This window comes from Puntigrus tetrazona, chromosome 3 (assembly GCF_018831695.1).
Source record: "Puntigrus tetrazona isolate hp1 chromosome 3, ASM1883169v1, whole genome shotgun sequence".
NCBI classification, from domain to species: domain Eukaryota; kingdom Metazoa; phylum Chordata; class Actinopteri; order Cypriniformes; family Cyprinidae; genus Puntigrus; species Puntigrus tetrazona.
Window position 1 is genome coordinate 29,189,543 of NC_056701.1, and position 22,005 is coordinate 29,211,547.

The 22,005-nt window shown below is 39.7% G+C and overlaps 3 protein-coding genes across 6 annotated transcripts; all 3 read right to left on the reverse strand.

The window, feature by feature from the left end:
• Positions 1-5,540: 5,540 nt before the first annotated feature.
• On the reverse strand, positions 5,541-10,227 carry lgals3bp.3 (galectin 3 binding protein, tandem duplicate 3). The gene is given in 6 exon segments (XM_043232799.1): positions 5,541-6,657; positions 6,660-6,822; positions 6,938-7,199; positions 9,185-9,316; positions 9,413-9,616; positions 10,062-10,227. Coding segments are annotated over 6 exon segments (1,701 nt in total). The 5' UTR covers positions 10,129-10,227; the 3' UTR covers positions 5,541-5,784.
• Positions 10,228-12,012: 1,785 nt separating this feature from the next.
• On the reverse strand, positions 12,013-14,506 carry LOC122334864 (galectin-3-binding protein A-like). Of its 2 annotated transcripts, none has more exons than XM_043232748.1 (5): positions 14,348-14,506; positions 13,996-14,202; positions 13,773-13,925; positions 13,433-13,694; positions 12,013-13,317 (listed from the first exon to the last, which is right to left on the reverse strand). In XM_043232748.1, the coding sequence occupies exons 1-5, from the start codon at positions 14,406-14,408 to the stop codon at positions 12,282-12,284; spliced, it is 1,719 nt and encodes a 572-aa protein (XP_043088683.1). In that variant the 5' UTR covers positions 14,409-14,506; the 3' UTR covers positions 12,013-12,281. The 2 variants fall into 2 exon arrangements, with proteins under 2 accessions (XP_043088683.1, XP_043088691.1); XM_043232756.1 differs by having other exon boundaries at positions 13,773-13,904; positions 14,348-14,505.
• Positions 14,507-15,009: 503 nt separating this feature from the next.
• On the reverse strand, positions 15,010-21,867 carry cant1a (calcium activated nucleotidase 1a). 3 transcript variants are annotated; one of them, XM_043232979.1, is made up of 4 exons: positions 20,167-20,688; positions 17,763-18,424; positions 16,508-16,711; positions 15,010-16,090 (listed from the first exon to the last, which is right to left on the reverse strand). In XM_043232979.1, exons 2-4 carry the CDS (start codon positions 18,400-18,402, stop codon positions 15,720-15,722), a joined length of 1,215 nt encoding a protein of 404 aa, XP_043088914.1. In that variant the 5' UTR covers positions 18,403-18,424; positions 20,167-20,688; the 3' UTR covers positions 15,010-15,719. The 3 variants fall into 3 exon arrangements, with proteins under 3 accessions (XP_043088914.1, XP_043088925.1, XP_043088907.1); XM_043232990.1 differs by lacking the exon at positions 20,167-20,688 and adding an exon at positions 18,802-20,132; XM_043232972.1 differs by lacking the exon at positions 20,167-20,688 and adding an exon at positions 21,719-21,867 and having other exon boundaries at positions 15,011-16,090.
• Positions 21,868-22,005: the final 138 nt, after the last annotated feature.

Here is a 22,005-nt window from a genome sequence, read left to right on the forward strand (position 1 = left end):
GCATTTGATATTGTTCGAAAAATTGTAAAAATTAAAATTAAGTATTATATTGTATTTCAGAGTAGATCTATCTATCTATCTATCTATCTATCTATCTATCTATGTTTTTTATACATATACACACACATGCAACGCTCTCATGCTAAAGTTAATTGCCTATACAGTTGAATAAAACATTTAATTGTCACATGTCGCTATTTTACAAATCTAAACGTTTGTATGTGTTTATTTATGTGTTTATGTACTGCATTTTATGCTTTATTCACAAAATCGTCTTCTCGCCGTTTGATTCGCACGTGCACGGTTGGCGTTGGTGACGTGAGGTCACGAAAGTTCATCAGATCGTGGCGCAAAAGAGAATTGCGGATTTCGTGCCTACCCATCAGAATTTCCCAGACTTCCCGTATTAGGGCCAAACAGCGTTACGGTTGCTATCTGTCTCATAGCTATTATTATGTCACGTCTTTGACCTGCTACTGTTTGACGCCAATGTGCTCCGTTTTGTGTCACGTCTCTCAGATTTTTTGTTCCGCTGCTTTTCAACGCCTGATTAATCTAACGTGTGCCGTTTAACGTAGCCGAACGATATGTTTCTGTGTTTAGAATGTAAAAACGTAATTCTTATGGTCCGCCCAGTGTGTAATCTAATTCGTCTAATTCAACGAGAGAAACAATGCTCAACAGAGCAGTGTCTTGCAGGACTCCATTGTTGGTTCTGTATGCAAGGAGAAATGAGGAACTCCGAACCGCTGGAGATCACGAAGGAAGTCCATCTTGCATGATTGTCTGTTGAAATCTCAAACAGATGCAGGGAAACACTTCTGTATCTTTAGGTCACTCGGTTCACCTCCCGCACCTTCCCTTCTCCCGATGACTTTCTTCAGTGACGCTTGCCTTAGCAATGAACACTAATATCGGGTAAACATGGTGTTTTCAGACATATTATGAAATCCGACAACATGTCTGGCTCTACCTTCATTAGGAGAGGGAGACCCTCTTAGTCCTTTTGCTGCAAAAGATGGAACAAAGGGGAATTTTTGTAATATCGTGTCAATTTCCCTTAAATGCAATTAAAAACAGAATGTGAGTAAAACAATCCCTTGCCTGGTAATGTCTTATTGTGCTTCACCCTTCATTTATTAGTTTTGGAAGTCATTGTATCCTCACTGTAAACTTGTACCATTGTTATGGTTCCAGGGAATAGAATTAGAGTTTTTACAATTTGGTGGCTGCTCATTTACACGTTCATTGCTCATCGCTCGAGTGGATATTTTGACCGGAATGCCAGATTTACACGCGTTATTTCGACATTTTCTGTGTACGAAAAGAATTGGAAATTCACAATGCTAGGGTGTCGTGGTTTATGTTCAGCATGCTATTACGCAGTGGCTAGGGAATTACTAGGTGGTTGGCCACTACCAGGTCTCTATTACGTTTGGTTTGTTGATACAAATGTGCATTTTTTTTTCACTTGTGTTATCGTCTGATATCATCCATACTATCTGAGGCAAAGCAGAAACGACGAAACGCGACATTTATTTAAAATGCAAAAATCGTGTTTTTTTTGCTAACTACCGCTAATATAATTCATCGTTTAAAATGACGTAACATAAAGCATTAAAGCAACGGCATGTTGTTCTGTTTGTGATTTCGGAGCTCCCTATAGTCAATCAAGTGGAATTCATTGTCAAATACGGTTATGAAAGTGGATAGCTGTACCACAGATGATCTTTTTATTGGGTGACTGTGGACAAACTTGATCAAATTGGACCAAAAATTTGACCAAATGTGCCTAAATAACCAATTAGTATCATCACTGGACTTCTCACAACTGGAGTTGTGCGTAGGACACTTGGTGACCCGAATCCTATCTGTCACAAAATTGTCCAAGAAAACAGCATTTCTGCATTTCTGTGAGTAAAAATACATATAATATACATTAAATTATAGCAGATCTATACACGGCGGAACTGGGGAAGGAGGAGGGAACATTTTTAGTCCAAAAAATGTAAAATGAATAAAAATAAACATTATAAAAATGCAACTCGAATGTTTGTTTTTTTTCTTTAGGAATATCATTTTTTGATTACTATTACATGAAAAACCGAAGACCTGAACCAAATCACAATTATATTTTTAGATTTTTTGTATCATTCACGTGCGTGGCCTGAACGTGGGACGAGTTCCTCCAGAGTTAATATACGGTTAGGGGTTGGTTCAGATCCTCAATCCTAAGCATGAGTAATAGTAATAATGATAGCGTGCTTGGTTTTTTATAAAATACCTCCAACAATAATCTCCACATGTCATGTTGGAATAAACACCGCAAACCTACGCAAAACCGCTGTATGAGGCCAGTACGGACTTCTAAAGACACCCGTACGCAAAGGTTTAGGGTTAAATGCCTATAGACTGTGGCATGTGGGGGAGTTAAGCATAATAGGTTCAAGCTGACCGCTTATCCTTCCTTTAGCTGCCCACATCTGGTTTGCTTCCCACAAGACCTTACTGGTGACATCAAGTCATGGCTCGCGTCATCTCGGCTGCTCGTATAAATAGTGTAAATACGACGCGAGGTATGTATGCCAGGGAGAGTATCCCACGTGAGTCACAGGAAAGGAAATCAGTGAAAGGACTGGACAGCCGTTGGGAGAACACTGAGTAATGTTTATAGCATGAGCAGGTTTACTGTATGTGTCATGAGCAACAGGCCTTACATCACCGTTCGCTCTCTGTAATCTCCATCAGAAGTTTCCACTATTTCTTAATCCCTTCTGTCTTACACGTGCGAAGCAGACATTATTTAGTGCAGTTTACGTCTCGTTTCTTTCACATAATACACATTAAATGCATTCACGTCTGTGAAAGGACCCTTGGTATCGCCCGTACTTTAGCCAACTTTAGACTTTTTTATTCAAAAACGTGGGAAATAGGCGTTTCGTCTCGTCCGGCGATATCAATGAATACTTAAAGGACGAGTAAAAACATTACAGCCCAGCGTCTGGCAGATTGTATATCTCAATGCACAAACAGTGAAAGAACAGAACAAACAGTGACCTCTACTGAACGATCACCTCGTGTGGTAGATTTCATTCTTACTTACTGAGAAACGTGTGGGCTTGAAAGAAAAGAGGGCGGACAAATAAAAGCATGAGGGGAAATGACACACTGGAGACGAAATGAGCAGAAATCCATGCCTCGGTTCCTCACGGCACGCCACAGCCTGAGGAGAAAAACAGAGATGTCTACATCTGAGCACCGTTACGCCTCTTTCCCCAAACAGCTCATCCGTCTGAGATGCGAGGTCCTCACCTGACTGCGGAGCTCCGGCATTCCAGGAACTAACCTATTTCGGGAATTACGGGTCGTAACGTTTCCAGTGCTGGAGCTTTTTTCAGACTATACAGGGGTAGAGAAAGGAGTTTTGTAAAATATGTGTGGAAGATGCATAAAACAGTTCGATATGAGCTCTTTTAGCCCTAAAATGAATTTAGTTTTTGTTTATTTATTGATTTTTGCATCTGATGGCAGGTACTTGTTATGTGGGTATATAAAATATAAATATGTGGTATATATAATATACGTAAAATGAGTATATAAAATAGCATGTATAAAAAGTATATAGTACGTATGTAAACCGATCTAACCGACCAGCTCTGATCTGAATAAATAAGCGATATAATTTTGTCACAAAATGGTGGCTACTGGGTAATTTAAACTACTGGTTGAAACCATCGCCACCATAACTTTAACTTTCTGCTGCATGCGATATAAATGCTTTGCATAGCGCAAAATGTATATTTTGAACATTATGCGAAACTACGATGCGGCAACATAAGAGAAAACTGAAGCTTTATGCAAGAGCCCTAAAAAGAGATAGCGAACTTTTGAACGAAATGTGGGAAATACCACTGTATATATTATTATGTCATTTTTAAGAAGACATGTACCGGACCACTCACGTTTTTTTGACATTCACGCGGGAAAAAAACCTCCGGCTAACAGGGACAGTGCTGTTAGGTTAAAAACTACATTTTGACAATGCAATATTTAATATAAAAAATAAAAATGCATTATGTAATACTTTTTACAGTATCCAATTCAGTAGCCGGTCCTTATAAGTGTCATAAAGCACCTGAGGTGCCTCAGGGTTCACTTATTGGCCCGCTCCTCTTCTGATCATTCATCGGATGGAATCGTTTGTTCCAACATAACAACTCTGAGCGAAACTGGGTTTGTTTGCGGATTAAAGAGCACTTAATCATTAGAGAAAGATTATTTTGTCTGGGAGAAGAAGCAATAAAACCTGTACCGAGTCAAATCAAAATGATAAAAATAAAAGTGCAGCGATCTTCAAGTGCAGCTGTCAACGTGTAATTATAAATAAGCTGTTTTCTCCAAACACTAACAGCGCTCACAAAAGAAAAGAACAGAATTGTGCAACGGCGTGTGAGTGTGGTTTTTTCATGTCACCGATTTGAGACATCGAGAGCTGGGGCGAGACGAAGAACAAGTTCTAACACAATAACCGGTAACTGAACGTATTTCTCAGACCGACCTCATCAAAACAGCATTGCTCATCTTAATGGTAAGACTTTTGTTTATTAAACCTTCGACAAAAGTTCCTTTGAATTTTAACATGCATTCACATTTCCCCTGAAATGTGTCATGGTTATCCTACATCTGCGTGCTTCTCGCCAACATTTAATTATTTTTAATTAAGTGGCCTGCTACAGGAAATCTCGCTTAGTCACTAGACTGGTAAAATACACAGCATGCTACTAGTTTAGGTTTTCAGAAGATCACACGTGTTTAAAGGACTCTGGGCCTGGCTTATGCCGTACTTGTTCGTTTTTGATATAATAAAAGTTATGTTTTTGTAAAATGTAACGAATAAGCCCCAGGCTGAAGGACATGCTTGTAGAGTAGAGCGTGCAGCTCAAACAAACCAGCTGTGCTCAGATTCTGGACACAGGAATGAAGGTTTAACGTTCTTCAGCAATAATAAAACATGTTTTTTCTTAATTATAATAAAAACACTAGTCATATCTTTATGTGAAATCATTTTTGCTTGTTAGTATTGCTGAATTGCTTCAGTGTACATCGGTTTAAATACAGTTATATATTTATATATGCTATTTAATATACGTAATTATACAGTTTTGGGTTTTTTTCGTTTTGTGCAAGTAAATTCACGTTCGCATTTAGTCTAGAACTACAGTAGGCCTAAAAATTACAACACTTCTGCACTTACTCACAATTTCTGTTAACATGGGAACAGGAGAAGTTTCGACCAATAAATGGGAGGCAAAGTAACTGGTGTTACTTGTATCTAGCCATTCATCCATCCATCCATCCATCAATCTATTCAGCCTACATTACTTTATTTTCATACTTTGACAAAAAAAATGTATAAAAGTGTTGTATCCTCCCATACTGACATAAGATGGTTTTGCAATGAATAGATTTTTATTACTGTACAGTAAGTTTATAAAATACTGTAGGTGATCGAGTTTACGAACAGAAAAGCATGAAAAGAATTTGAAAAGGACAAATTATGATTTTTTTATTTGTATGATTTTAAGTGCACCTTTAGACAACCAAACATGTAACAATCTGATCTAATCATTACATAAAAACATCAAAATGACTCATTATTATAATGATCATAAACTGACATTGAATATTGATTAATGTTAAAAATTATTTTCAAATGAATGAACTGAATATGCAGACCTAAACTTTACCCCTGGTAGAATATAACATGATGTTAACAGCCTGCATTCATATATACTCTGGACGCACCACAAATCTGAAAGAGTAGTCATCAGGACAGGGGTTCGGCAGACCCATACTGCTGTTATTTGGGATCACCGCAATGTTGTTTTTGAAATCTTGAACATGAAAGACAGTGTTTTTACTCTTACAGATGAGAATCAACCTGTTGCTGTAGCGAATGGTGCTAGCGTACATGTTCTGATTGCCGTATCCGTAAAACCTTGCAACAGGAAAAGATGTACATGAAATACCATACTTAGAGCATTCCTGAGCACTTAAAAACACTTGGGCTTGCCACTGGACCCTCTGTTCTCTGTAAAGAGCGCTAGGGTGTGCTGGAGTGGAGAAGGATTGCATTCTGTTATTTTGGACATAGTGGTAGGGTTGGTATTGGTAACTGGCGGTTGTGTCATTGATAAACACACTCCACTTATCTCCAGTGTAGATTCTGGGTAGATACTCACTACTCATGTTATGAATTTGATTCCTGATCTTAGAGAAGGGCAGAGCATTGAACTGAAATCCTCTAAGCAGACCAGTTAGGTACAGTTTCTCGTGATTCTCACGCAGAATGCTTGAAGAAAGCTGTATTTCATACAGTTTATCCACTGGGATCAAGAGGAAGCGGATGTGATTCAGGAGACCGGCCTGTTGATCCGAGCTAATCTCATTACCCTTGTCTTGGATCCATCTCTCCAGAGCTACGAGAAGTAAAGCTTCATCCTTCACAATCAGGTCTGAGCGCTGCAGCAGAGCGTCCATCATGTGAAAGGAGATGGTGCTCCAGACTGGAGAACTCATGAGGAACTCGCAGTTCCAGGAAAGATACTGAAGGACGTTCTCCTGCAGAACGAGGTCATGTGTGCGGACGCCAGACTCGCATACATGGACACCTGTGTACGGAAGGTGTTGTCTTCAGGAAGGAGTGCAGTGAAGGCCCTGCCAACATCCTCCATAAGCTTCTTCACTCCAAAGATGAACGCAAGCTGATGTAGACATTGAGCCGACGTGATGGAAACATCGATCTGACGTGTGTATAAATACCTGAGCAACAACAGATTCTGTGAGTGTCTAACACCATTAATATAATCAGTTCAGAGCTGCACTGAATGAGACAGTTGCATTAAAATATAAAGCAAAGTGGTCTTTTGTAAGTTACCTGAGAAAAGCAGAGACATGTGGATGGCATGTTTGGCTGACATCAACTGTGAGGTTTCTGGAGTCATTTGTTATTTTTAGTTCTGGATAAAACATGAGGACAGTGCTGTGCACACAGAATGTCAATTTTGCCTCTTCACTGGTGTCTTGTACGTTAATTCTGAAATCACAACCATCTCCACTGTCAAACAGAAGACCAAGATCTTCAGACAAACCCAGGCTGTTATCCACAGAGAACTGACGATTACTGGTTATGTTTGTACCTGCAAAGAGACAGTAATAAAACAGATGGAAATGTGCCAGTGTTCTTCAAGTTCCCCAGTCCAATACAAATCACAGTCAAAGCAAGTTTTTTTGCTAGTCCAATAGAATTATAATCAAAAATGCTGCTTTTCATTGCAACACCTTTTGGCCAGTTGACCGTGAACTTCTGTCCCTTGAGAATGGCTTTATCCAAAGTCAAACCTGAGAACGGGAGTTCAGAAGATCCCACAGCATTACAGTTCAAGTGATTCACTTAGTTGTAATCAGTGTTAGGGAAAGTTACTTTTAAAAGTAATGCGTGACAATATTGCGTTACTCCCTAAAAAGAAACTAAGTGCAACACGTTACTTTTTCTCACTTGCTAACAAAAATAAATTGATAACTCTCTGGATACTAATGTAACCACAGTCCCCTAAGATAACGAAATATGTTTATTTTAAACTTATTCTGGCTTTATGGGGTAACTGTTTACTATACCGAAGTCTATAGCTGTATGAATAAATGACACTTAAGCTTGTTTACTATGTAAGTCACCTCTGAGCACATTTTGTCATAATCTCTCAAATGATGGTGACAGTCGTCAACTCTTGTGCAGACTTACTATACAACTCTTGTTCTCAGTAAGGGAACAGTATCTCAGTTTATTCCTATCAAATGCTCTCTCCAGCTGCATTAATATGCTAATGGGGAATGCATCCAATAGTGCCATGCTGTAAGCAAGTGCATAACAAAGCCCTCTGCAAGCCCAGCTCCTGATTCAACCTCTGTTGAGTTTAGCCAAAGGCCATGGTTGGCAGTGGCCTTGCCGATTGCCTGCAAAGATTAGGTCAGTCACCGACTCCTTAAAAGAATCATCCATTGTGTAGAGCGGTTTGGCTTGGAAAACTTAGAGCAACTCCATCATATGGAGGAATGAGCCAGCCTGGACAGCTGCCAAATAAGCCCTGCCCACCAGAGGTGGTCCTGCAGGGCTTGGAAAGATGCTCCACCTCCAACCCCAGGGCCAATGGAGTGATGAGATGCACAGCAACCACCCCTTCAAGAGGGGGGGGAGCCTGCCATAACACTTTTCCTCAGCGCTGTCAAAGGATGTCCTCGCCAGAACATGCCCAATTCTCTGCATCCAAATCTGTCAATAACACGCAGTCATAGGTGACAGCTTTGTCCTCCGATCCGCTAAAAGTTGTTCGCTAAGGGGAACTGAATCTCATCCAAAACACCACCATAAAAATTGGTCCTAGCAAATGCTCTTTGAGATTGCCAGGTGGTCTCATGAAAAGTAATGATGAGAAGTGTCCTTCCTTACCTGGTGAGTAGCATGTTTATTCTTTTTCTTTAGAGTTTCCGAGGAGATTAATAAAAATAGAAACCAAATAGAAACCTCTGCAATTTAACATTGAGGAACGTTGTTTTTAAAGTATTCCACAATCTTTCTATGCACTCTTTTACAGATTAGAGAGCCTCTGCCCATCTTTACTTCTGAGAGACTCTGAAGTAAATAATTAAAATATATCCATTTTATAGCTAATCATGTTTCAGACCTGGTGTCAATTAACTTAACTAGTTGCTAGATGTTCTCCCAGCTGACTCCTTTCAAAATTCTTAGTTGTATTCAGCTCTTTATTGCCCCCGGGCCAATTTTTTGAGATCCGGAGCAGGCATCAAACTTGAAATGGGGCGAGACCTAGTGGATAAATGTTGTGTAGTCTGGTGGGTGACATCTGGGACCATTTAAGTTTCTACACTTTAGCGCATATTTTACATTTTTCAGTTATCGGACAATCATTATGCTTATTTTAATGACACTGTATTACCTGTAATAAAAATGCGAAATGCTGTAATAATAAAATCCTAACAAAAAGAGTTAAAATTTATCAAAGAAAAACAATGGACAGATACAATTAGGCAATACGGCATTATAGGGCCTGAATCTATTCTCACAAGCAAGGATTGTAATTTTAGCACAATCCAGTAGAGGTCTTACCACTCTCACAGATCACTCCTGCATCCTCTTTATGTGAGCAGTCAGTAACTCCCCAGCCTTTGAAGCAGCATTCAGACAAAGAGCTCTCCAGGCCTTTACAGTTCATGTCATCCAGCCAGATTGGACCAGAGCCTAAAAATATAATAGAACACAAGTCGAAAATAAGTCTGTTGTTATCAAAGTGCTTTAAACATTTAAATTCTCTTCCCCAACCTAATGTGTTTATACCTTCTCCATATTGTCCTCCAGAAGTGACCGATACCGCTCCAGGAAAACCCAGCTGACGACACACCACTTGTGCTTCAGCCAGGTCCCATCCGTCATCACAAACTGTACCCCACTGTCCATCATGAAAGACCTCCACACGACCAGAGGACGGCAGATCCCCCACCAACCGCACTCTGCCTTCACGTTTAGGCTTGGACTCTTCATCTGTCGTAAACCGTAAACTTGTTTATACATAAACATTTGAAAGAATGCCCATGTCTAACAATCGGTGAAACATAAGATTTAAAGGAGATCAATCAATCAATCATTTTTATTTATATAGCGCTTTTAACAACACAGGTTGCATCAAAGCACTAAGATCATAGAGGTCGACATTGGTCTTGAAGACCCACAGTTGTGTGGAGTTTTACTCCAACCTCAATTAAAAAAATAGCTTTTTTAGATACGTTTGACTGGTTGGAGCAGAAGTCTGCAGGACTAGTCTCGGTCTTGGAGAGCCACATTCCTGCAGACTTCAGCTCCAACCCCTGAGATAATAGTATTGTCTTATATTTGTAGACACGTGCATTTTTTCTGTAATATTTATATAAAAAGTGCACATGCAAATGACAGCAAGTCATTTTAAAGCAGTGGTATACAGGCTACTAACCAAAGAGAGTCCAACGCTGCGCTGAAACGTGTAAAAACAGCAACGTCCATAAAATATACACAATCATTTTCTTGCTCTTTAAAACAACAAAGCAGAATGAACACAATTCATGAAGGTTCTTACTGAAGATAACTGGCTGGCTATCTGCTAAATGAGGTCAAGCATTGTGAGTTATCGCTTACACAATCTACCGTTGTCCAATCACATCTGAGGTCTACCTTAAGTTTCTTTTCACGAGAAAGCAAAATCAGAGAACCCGAAGAACTGCAATGTGCATGTTCAAACAAATCTTCTTTGAACGACTGTTTGACTTCGCTACAATGCAAAGAGGAGGTCCCAGAGCCATTTCTCAACAAAGGCATGTACATAAAAAAGTCCATACCCCAATAAACCTGTTTTCTGTTTAGTTTTATACATACATGAGATCTTTTGAATCTGGGTGTTGGCATATCAGTGACAAGACCTGGCTTCGTAACAGATTTGAGCAGGACGCAGCTGAAGGTCATTGGGACAAATATCATGACACATTGGATTTATGTACTGAGAACTGATCAGTTTCGGATCTCAGCAGAAATGCAGGAGTTGCAATACAACGAAAGTTTCATAAGTGTTCATAAGTCATCCTCTTGCCGATGTTTTTAGTTTTATGATGTCATCTCGGTTTTAACATGGCGAGCATTAATTAATAGCTAGACAATATTTAAAAAAAAAAAAAAATGAAGCAACACCTGTTGCAATGCAGTGTTCTAATGCAGATTTTACTGTTCTCAAACGGTTTACAATTGATAACGATGGTCTTTCATCACAGTTTCTTAGAATAATAAAACTGCTTTGGCTGATGTTATACGACACCGGTGGGTGTGAACACATCTTAAAGGAGAACTCATGAAATGTAAGCTCTTTGACATTTAGATTAAAGTGCATAGAATTAGTTGAAATCAGTTTTTCGTGCAAGGTGGATATTGCTTGCATACTTGGACTAAAGTTGGCCACTTGAACCTTAAATTACCATTAAATTACCTGGAATTCAACAAAAGCAATCCAAAGAAACATAAGAGCACTGACACGAAAGTGCTGTGAGAAGTGCAAGCTTTTTTCACCCCCATGTAGAAATGACGTTTAGAAAATGCAAGTGTGCAGTCAGGAAGTCAGGGATAGAGGAAAGGAAAGTGAGAGCATAAGAAAAAAGAGATCAAGTAAAAGAAAATGTAGATATACAGATTATTTATTCAAAGTATGATCACAATTTTAATTTATTTAAAGGGATGCGAATTTTATGCAGGAATGAATTGAGTGAGTTTTTTTTAATTTTTCTCCCGTATAACTGCTATATGTTGCTGATTTTTGCGAAATATGTTTGTGTGATAATTCACATTAATGGTAGTTGTAAATTAGACGCATTAACTCAAGATAAAAAAGTAGCCAATACTAAATGCCTAATGAAAGTGATCGTTCTCGTATATAGATAATTGCGTCAAGCGTCAAAATAAAACGTCTTAAGTGTTCACTATTTCTTCCTACGACTTACTGTTCTTTCAAAATGAGACACCACGGCCACTATTTCTGTTAAAGGCTATTATAAGGTAATGGTTGGAAGTTATTAGCTTATAATAGAATACATTTTGTTGAGTCTGGTTAGTGGCGTGCACAGACAGAGGGAGCGAAAAGGTCAAACGTATCAAACGTATTTCAGTCACCAATCAGTGTCGACCAACGTGGACGCGACCAATCACATATAACCATACCTCAGCAATTGCGAAGATTGTTCTAGCGATAATTATTATACATTTATATAATTATCTGCTGCTGGCAGCCTGCTCTCATTGTTTAGTGACAATTGTTGTCCTGTTGTCCTGTAACCCCTTATCTACACTTTTAGATAAAAGGGGAATATTTACGTAATAAATATTTTAATTAACGGCCAGACAAAAAGGAATCAAACCGACAGTGGTAATGTAAGAAATATTTTTATTTTATTTTTTGAAGTGCACTTTTAAAATGAAGCATTTGTATTTCTACAGTATTTAAACGGAAAAAGTTAATTGCGCAAAAAAACATTTGCAAGAAATCACTGCGGATTTAATAACGTAAAAGTGAAAAAAACTTGATTGAATTTATTAGATTCGATTAAACTGGATTTGAATATACTAAAAATTCCTGCGGAAAAAAGCTGAAGCCTGTAATGAAGCCTGTTATATACTCTGTAATATAACTCTGCATTCATATATACTCTGGACGCACCACAAATCTGAAAGAGTAGTCATCAGGACAGGGGTTCGGCAGACCCATACTGCTGTTATTTGGGATCACCGCAATGTCGTTTTTGAAATCTTGAACATGAAAGACAGTGTTTTTACTCTTACAGATGAGAATCAACCTGTTGCTGTAGCGAATGGTGCTAGCGTACATGTTCTGATTGCCGTATTCGTAAAACCTTGCAACAGGAAAAGATGTACATGAAATACCATAGTTAGAGCATTCCTGAGCACTTAAAAACACTTGGGCTTGCCACTGGACCCTCTGTTCTCTGTAAAGAGCGCTAGGGTGTGCTGGAGTGGAGAAGGATTGCATTCTGTTATTTTGGACATAGTGGTAGGGTTGGTATTGGTAACTGGCGGTTGTGTCATTGATAAACACACTCCACTTATCTCCAGTGTAGATTCTGGGTAGATACTCACTACTCATGTTATGAATTTGATTCCTGATCTTAGAGAAGGGCAGAGCATTGAACTGAAATCCTCTAAGCAGACCAGTTAGGTACAGTTTCTCGTGATTCTCACGCAGAATGCTTGAAGTAAGCTGTATTTCATACAGTTTATCCACTGGGATCAAGAGGAAGCGGATGTGATTCAGGAGACCGGCCTGTTGATCCGAGCTAATCTCATTACCCTTGTCTTGGATCCATCTCTCCAGAGCTACGAGAAGTAAAGCTTCATCCTTCACAATCAGGTCTGAGCGCTGCAGCAGAGCGTCCATCATGTGAAAGGAGATGGTGCTCCAGACTGGAGAACTCATGAGGAACTCGCAGTTCCAGGAAAGATACTGAAGGACGTTCTCCTGCAGAACGAGGTCATGTGTGCGGACGCCGTACTCGTACATGGACACCTGTGTACGGAAGGTGTTGTCTTCAGGAAGGAGTACAGTGAAGGCCCTGCCAACATCCTCCATAAGCTTCTTCACTCCAAAGATGAACGCAAGCTGATGTAGACATTGAGCCGACGTGATGGAAACATCGATCTGACGTGTGTATAAATACCTGAGCAACAACAGATTCTGTGAGTGTCTAACACCATTAATATAATCAGTTCAGAGCTGCACTGAATGACACAGTTGCATTAAAATATAAAGCGAAGTGGTCTTTTGTAAGTTACCTGAGAAAAGCAGAGACATGTGGATGGCATGTTTGGCTGACATCAACTGTGAGGTTTCTGGAGTCATTTGTAATTTTTAGTTCTGGATAAAACATGAGGACAGTGCTGTGCACACAGAATGTCAATTTTGCCTCTTCACTGGTGTCTTCCACATTAATTCTGAAATCACAACCATCTCCACTGTCAAACAGAAGACCAAGATCATGAGACAAACCCAGGCTGTTATCCACAGAGAACTGACGATTACTGGTTACGTTTGTACCTGCAAGAAGATAAAACAGATGTAAAAATACAAATAACAGAAATACACATGAAAAAATACCAGTCTTTCATTCTTTACCAGTCTCGCATATTACTCCTGCATCCTCTTTATGTGAGCAGTCAGTAACGCCCCAGCCTTTGAAAATGCAATCTGACAATGCGCTCTCTGAGCCTTTACAGTTCATGTCATCCAGCCAAATTGGACCAGAGCCTACAAAAAACCAAATAGAATCTGGATTAAAAGTATAAGACAATTATTTTTAGCAGTGTATAACAAACTAATTTAGCTGTGGAGTTTGTACCTTCACCATAATGTCCTCCAGGAGTGACTGATACCGCTCCAGGAAAACCCAGCTGACGACACACCACTTGTGCTTCAGCCAGGTCCCATCCGTCATCACAAACTGTACCCCACTGTCCATCATGAAAGACCTCCACACGACCAGAGGACGGCAGACCCCCCACCAACCGCACTCTGCCCTCCTGTTTTCGCTGCTTTAGTCTGTCATCTTCATGCAGTGACAGAAGATTTAGAAGAAGACAAACATTTCGAGACGTTTAAATAATATATTTGTGATTTGAGATCTTTTTTATAAGACTCAAGAAATTCTCCAAATACAAGTAATTTAAAAAGCAAGCTTTTTTTTTACGAACCAAATAGAGTCAGACGCAGTGCTGAAACATGAAGAAAAAGTAGAGGCCACAGAAGGTACATGATTCTTCTTGCTGGAAATACTGCAAACAGCGGCGACAGGAACAATTCCCAACCGAGTTACAAAACATCTTGATTTGCCTTTTTATATAACGAGCAGGTCAAGTCGACTATTGTGAAACTTAGATGAAATGCTGTGTAATCACATTTGAGGGCGGCCAAAAGTTTCATTTCATGAAAATGCTAAGATTAGGTAAAGTTTCGTTACTGCAGCAGACACATTTAAACGAGAAGTGTTTGTCAGCGTGTCTGGGATTAGTTAGTTGGTCACATGCACTGCAAGTGAGATCAGTCAAACTTAATTCACACAATATATAAAGAAATTCTGTCAAAAAGCTAAACTAAAGAAACGCTTATCACCATAGTGGTGAGCTAAAAATCAGTGAACCCACCCCCCAGACGCAGATCCTTCAAGATTGGTTAAGAGGGGTGTCTATCACATAAGCAAACCACTGGGGAGTCTCAAGGAGTGCAAAATTGTTATGGAAATATGTTTGGAGTGCTTTCTTGCTGGCTTAAGTCAAGATTCCGAATATTTAATTTTAGCGATTATGCATAAAAAAAAAAACATTCTACAACAGAATATCCCGTGCATTCAAATCAAACGCGATTCATTTTGTTTTCATTTTATTTTATTGACTTTTTTTAACAAAATCCCTAAAACCATACAAATTGATTCAGACTACTGGATAAAATAAAATGAGGTTCACTAAACTCTTTCTTAAAAAAACCTTAAATCTGTCATTTTCAGAAAATAAACGAACAAAAAAAACCCCAGCAACAACAAATAAATAGATCCGGTGCATCAATAAGTAAAGTCGATTTTGTGAAGATTCAATTTTTGTCACATTTCAGAGTTCTATTTAAAGGTAACTGATCTGCTTAAGACATTGAGATCAAGAGAGTAAAAAACAAAAATGCGAGATACAAAAAAAACAGTCAACAAAACAACATGGCAAGCTATTTTATGCATGAACTATAGTCCATCACTTCATTCATTCTGTTACATTCATTACACAGCAAGTACAGTACTGGCGTGAAACCACAAATGGTCATTGTTGAAAATGGCAATATTTATTTATTTTTTGATGAAGGCTCTGATAAATCTTTTAAAATAAAGGTATATATACTAGTTTCTTTAGTTTCTATAACCACAACCACATTTTAGGCAATGGCTGCCAATAGCCAGTTGGCATTATTTGAACATCATTCAACTCTTCAACGTAAAGTCACTTCAATGTCCACATCTAGATGCACATCATCTAGAAGAAGGTATTTACCAGTCCTTGGCATGTATTTACCTTCATATAATCTCTAAATGAACTCAAGTCCCTCATACTTCACGTCCCCAATCTTAGTTTCAGGAAGCAGGATTCGGCCGTCCAGGGTGAACACAACAATGTAAGTGGCGATTTTCCCTGCATCCTCCTCAGACTTTAGAGCAACAATAATCTGATCATCTGTGTTGGGGACAAACTTGAAGGATGAAAAGCCATGAGTAGGGTTCAGGATCCCAACGTTTTTTACTTTAATGTCCTGGAAGTCTGGCGAGCAGCTGAGCATTAGATTGGTGCCCCGTCGCTCATCTGCCGTTTCCTCGTATCGCTCGCTGCTAGCGCGTCGTGGCAGGAAGAACCAGTGTTGTAACGTGTCGCTCCAAGCTGCAGACTCGTGTATAAGGTACCCTGAGACGACAACAGAAAAGAAATCAATGAGGACAGGAAATTGAGAAGACTCATTGTTAGCGAATGATTACTGAATCTCACAAGACTTTTAAGAACGTGCCATAGGGGTCATATTTAATCTTAAAATTTAAATTGCACTCTAACTTTACACTAGACAGCGTGGAACTTGGGTGCCATTTTCCAAATTCAACATTTTCTAATCCATTCCGCCCATCTCCAGGTCTGGTGGTAGCATTTTTAGCTTAGCATAGAAAGAACATAGCCTGAAAATAGTCCCCAGCACTATGGAAAATCAGCCTATTTTTAAAAATAGTGGAGGGTTCCTTTAAGACTACAAGAGCTCTTGCCACCCAAATGTCATTAACTAATATCAATGCCAATTTTCAAATACAGAATTGACCACTCAATGCTGCTCACCAGGTGGGCTGATGCCTGCAGCGCTGCGAAGAGCATTGTATTTAGGAACCCAGTTCTGGTGTTGTACATCTCCGTGGAATCCCACCACTTTTACCCACTGAGGATTGTCGTTCAGCACTTCTCCGTTGGTGGTGGTCCACTCTTTCCCCAAACCCCCCACATATAGATGCTCGTCCTTTACTGCAAGCCACTCTGCCTTAAACCCTAGAGAACGTCAGAAAAATAAAATAGTTACGTGTGAACGGATTGCTTTGTATTTCATCATTATACATTCATTTTTACAGTTCTTGGCTGTTACCTTGTAGTCAATCTGCGAGGAAAAGATAAATAAAATGATTTTGAATGTCAAATTCACGGTGGCCGAGAGAGCTCAACTTCAGAAAACACATGCAAATATAAAAAGCACCAGCAAATCAAGAAATCATCAGTTGGACAGCAGGTGCAGCATTTTTCTCAACTGCAAGTTCACGTCACATAATTCTGAGTTTACAACTCGAAATTGTGAGTTTATTTCTCATTCAGTGACAGAAATGGACTCCCATAGAATTAAGCTCTCTCAGCCACTATAAAACGTCATTAAAACTTCCATTAAAAGTCCTTTAAATGTATGTTTGGGTGTAGTAAATATTAAAGCCACTCTGCACATTCATCAAAATATGTAAAAATTGTTCAGCTTTGTAAAGAGTGAATAATAGCAGGCCTAGCATGTGAATACATTAAGGGTACATATTACTACTCTAAGCATCTTATATGTCAAAGTATCCCTCTAGGCGAACAGAAGGTGTTCCTCTTAGGGAACTGCCCCAGTGACAAGCTTTTGTATGCCTGAGTGTGCATTCTGTGCACGTCTTTGGCCCTCTAGCGGTTGAAGCATAAAACTAAAAGTCACCGAGAAAAGCATTGTTTTGGTAGTTATAGCAATTGTGCTTCGGCTCCATTTTGCTGCAAAAATTCATCTAATGCTATGAGGTGCACCACTCTGCTTAAGTGATAGACATATTAGTGTGAAGGTCGCTAACAACATCCAAAATCTCCCAATGTACCTAATGAACAGTTATTGATTTGACTTTTTGAAATCAATTGGTTACAAAAGTAATCTTAAGATTATATATAAAGTTTAATATTCATGAATAACTCGGCAAGGCTATTGAGAGGCAGACAAAAACAGCAACTGGTTTGGTGTTACTGGATTGGTACCACTGGCATATTATCCTTTTTAATTTAAGTGCAAAAAGGGTACTTTAGCAACACTAACCTTTTGTAACCGAGCCATCCCCATCTGGCAGTATGACCCAGGGAACTGCTTTAGGTCCATCTATATTATATACGACACCCGTACGATCATCCACGCTGTACAGTTTGCCGTTAAACACAACTAATTCGGAGAGCTCCATGCCCCGACCCTTCTCTGCCAAGTGGCTTTCCAAGACCACCCTGTCCTGATCCCATTCGACCGCCACTGTATCCCCACTCTCCGACACCAGGAGGTGACCCTTCAGCATGTAACTGAACCAGGTCAGCTTCTTGTCGCTGAGCGAGTTCGTGTCCAGGTCCGCGATGACCCCTATTCGGTAGCGCGTGCCCTGCGCCGTGCGCTCCGGTGGACTGAGGGGGTATGTGTCATTGTAGCGGCCTTCCGTCCTCACCTCCTGATGGTTTAACCTCAAACCATATTTGCCTCTGGGTTGGGGGTGGAAGGGCAACAGCTGCATGTAGATGAGGAGGACGAGGGTTAGTGCTGATGCTACCACCACGATGGCTTTCCATTTGATGCGGAAGCGAGGGTCGGTGGTGTTGGTCATGGAGGCCAGCATTGGTAGCCCTCCAACAGAGATGCGAAGAGAGTTCATAGGCTCATTTTGGTTAAGACGTGCATAGCCTGGAGAAACAGGCATTAGGGAGGGACAGCAGCCACACCTACGCAGGGAACAGAAACACATTTAGGTCAAGGTGACATGTTTACCTCTCACCTCTCCTGAGAGGAGATCCTGGGAGCCTCCTGCATACTGATAGTGGCTCAAATTACGCCCAACATCCCGGAACCAGAGCAAGTGGGACGTTTCCAACTTGCATGCGACCACTTGTGTTTGGTTTTTGCAGGGACACTGCCTTTTTATGTCATTGCATTCTGCAAAAGATTCCCTGGAGTGCAGAGAGTGGCGCGCGATCATCACTTAAGAGCCAGCAGGAAGACAAGTCAATAAACTCCAGTCTTTCTCTGTCAGTTAGTGTAATCATCACAACCTGCTTATCCTGTTTATTCTGGTTTTACTCAATTTGTATGTTTTTTTCACCTCACACCAGCTTCTTATGACAGATCCACCCAAACAGATCCATCCTGTAACACAGCCAGTTAAAAACTAGGTTAAAAGGCACCAAAAAATGTATTCTGTCATTAACTGCTCGCCCTTATGTCGTCCAAACCTGTAAGAGCTTTGTTCATCTTCAGAACACAAATTAAAATATTTTTCCTTTAATTTTGAGAGCTTTCTGGCCCTCCATAAAAGCAAAGTAATTAACACAATCAAGAACCAGAAACGTAGCAAGGAGAGCGGTAAAATAATCCATTCGACATCAACCACAATTTCACTAAGCTTCAAGATGACTTTTTGTATGCAAAGAAAACAAAAAATCATGCAAATGTTTTCTACATTGTTTATGCTTTGATTTTAACAAAAACAATGAATCTGTGTGTGACGCAACTGACAAAGAACAACATATCTCCAGAATTGCACTATAGGGTGATGCTGAGAAGACTAATTATTTAATTAAGCTATTTTTGTATTCTCTCCGCTTCGTAAAATTACGACTCAACCCCTGATGTCACATGGATTATTTCACCGATCTCCTGCGTTTCTGGACCTTGATAGCGGTAATGACTTTGAGAGAGCTCTCAGAATTCATCAAAAACTTCTTAATCTGTTTCCTGAAGATAAACGAAGGCCTTCTGTGTTCGTAAAGACATGAGGGCCTTTTAAATTACTCAATTAATAAAAGGATTTACATTTTTGGGTGAACTATCCCTTTAAGCGACAGTCAGTTGGTAACCCCCTTGAGTTGACAGCATTGTCACTGACGACACTGAAGACATTGAGTGTCTTCAACTCCATGTGCCTTAGCAGGAAGAAAAAACCCTCACGCTACACCAACATGAAAATCTTGCTTTATTGCAATATCGCTTTTAGTCTAAATTGCGTCATTTCTGTGCACTAGAAGCACTAAACGCAACTGTAATAATGTTCTTCAAATCTGGAACAGTTCACCAATCTTTGGTCAAACAAACCAATAGCTCTGCCCTCGTTGTGTTCAGAGTTTCATATGATAACCACAGTGTTGATTCTCTCTTTTTTTTGCCCTCTTTTCATAAGGAACAAACCCATCGAGTGACCTTGTTTCTCTATCATTTAATGCAACAGTCAATCCTTCAATGAGACAAACAAGTGCAAAGGTAACAAACTTACAGACAACGGTTTTCATAACTCTAGCATGACTCCTCTGCACTTAAGTTTGCAAACATCAAATATGATCCAAGATTGTCCAATAACTAACCCTTCTACACTTTCTACAATTAAAGAAACCTTCTCAAATTAGATGATTTCATCACCAACAACAATTGCAAGCAGGTACGAGAACATTAGCGTCCTGCAAAAGACACTTACCAGCCACGACAGGATACACCGATGCCACAGCAACACTTTGTGTAGCAAATGAATTATGTTGACGTGGAGGTAAGGAGTGGCTTTGTGAATGAACCGAAGACACACTGAGTGAAAACAGGTACGGCTGGATATGACACAGGTTAACCAGCTCCCAACTCCCACGTTTAAATAGTTGTTAGCAGCAGCCCTGGACTCGTTAACGAGCGAGTAATGTTCCTTGCTCCAACTTTTAGACTCTGTACTGATCCATAACGTACCCTAAGGGACTATACCGGTGGCATTTAGTTTGTTAATGATTTGTTTAACTGAAATGTTAATATTTAACGCAAGCTTAAAACATATCATCTCTGAATTTACATGGACAAAAGGAAGGAGGTAAACTATCTGGAGGATTGTTGTATGGTTTAACATCAAACACTCAGTCAAGCTTCATCCTGGATGAACCCATTTACAGCAGATCCTGTACAGCCTTCATGCCGAACGGAGCATCAACAACTACTCCAATCCCATCATGCTCGGAAAGATATTTTTATTTTTCCTCCCGAATCTGGGCCTAGCGATTAATAATCATCAAAAACAGTTATTATGCTACCTGCCATACCACACTTATGGAAGTGTTTCCCAAGTCTTTAAGAGCCTATCAATGGTTTTAAGAGTATTCCCTAAAAACTAGATGAGGGAAATGGAAGCACAAGCACTTCTTCTTGGGTGGTTTACCACAGATCATCTTTGCCACATCAATCTTGGTTAATTTAACAATATTGAATATTTATGATATTTGATGTGGATTACATCCTGCGCGAACAGAATTGAATCCAGAGATTGATGAGTACATTTTCTCTTAGCGTAATTTTTTTTCTCGTTTACTTGTTTCCAAACATCAGTTGCCCTTTTGTAAATTTGCTTGTGTGAAAACCTCTGGCATTCTACTGAGAATAAAATAAAACATATTACTCGGATACACATGATTATAGTAGTGATGATTCTGGCTAAATTACATGTGCAAAGCTTATATAGTGCAACAAATACAAAACGTATCCATACTTTTTCTTTAATAATCATAAAATCAATTCCATATATGGCTAATAATCGATACGTGTATGTACCGTTTATGGATTCAATAATAAGAAATTCAATAGAGCGATAGCTTTAATCACGTGATGTAAACATTCACTGCTGGACCAATCAGAGAGCTTTCTACCTATACGATCATATATTTCTTTCACAAAGATATGAAAAACGTTGTTACGGTGATATTTGTTTGATCAGATATTTGGTCCAAACGCGTTGTTAGTAGTTAGGCTGCATTTCACACGAGTTCATCTCTCGCTGACATAACATGTCCGCTTATTAAAAGATCACCCACGAAACAAAAAGGCTATAAACTGCATTTTCGGCGAAGGTATTTCTTTATTTTAAATAACAGCACAACAAAGTCGTGTTTGTTTGGCCCGCACAACACGGCTAGACCGGCAACGAGTTTCTGCATGAACCCAGCGCAGTCTCCTCTAGCTGAAAGTATTTTTTTTTTTTTAAAGCGTGCTGTACTTACAGTAGGGCGGAAGACGAGGCTCAAAATGAATCCGGGCTGCTGAAGATCAAACCTCGGCTCGTGAGCTCTCATACCTCACGGATCCATTCAGGCATCTTCCTGAACATCCTTCCACTTCCGCGGGCGGGGGCTTGAGCGGAGCGGCGCGCGGACGACTGACTTCTTCCGCTCGCAATTGCGTGCGTTTTACGCATACGGTTTCGAGCAGCGACAGAAATAACATTTAATTTCACGGCGTGTAATAATATATTTATATATAAATTGTGTATATATATATATAGACTTTC

Coding starts and splice junctions, on each gene's coding strand:
- cant1a (XM_043232979.1), bottom strand. CDS start 18,402: ATGCCTGTTTCTCCAGGCTATGCACGTCTTAACCAAAATGAGCCTATG. Junction 16,712..17,762: donor GGATGGCTCGGTTACAAAAG/GTTAGTGTTGCT, acceptor GACGTTCTCTAG/GGTTTAAGGCAGAGTGGCTT. Junction 16,091..16,507: donor TGCAGGCATCAGCCCACCTG/GTGAGCAGCATT, acceptor TTGTCGTCTCAG/GGTACCTTATACACGAGTCT.
- LOC122334864 (XM_043232748.1), bottom strand. CDS start 14,408: ATGTACCTTCTGTGGCCTCTACTTTTTCTTCATGTTTCAGCACTGCGT. Junction 14,203..14,347: donor ACTGCGTCTGACTCTATTTG/GTTCGTAAAAAA, acceptor CACTGCATGAAG/ATGACAGACTAAAGCAGCGA. Junction 13,318..13,432: donor CATGTCTCTGCTTTTCTCAG/GTAACTTACAAA, acceptor GTTGTTGCTCAG/GTATTTATACACACGTCAGA.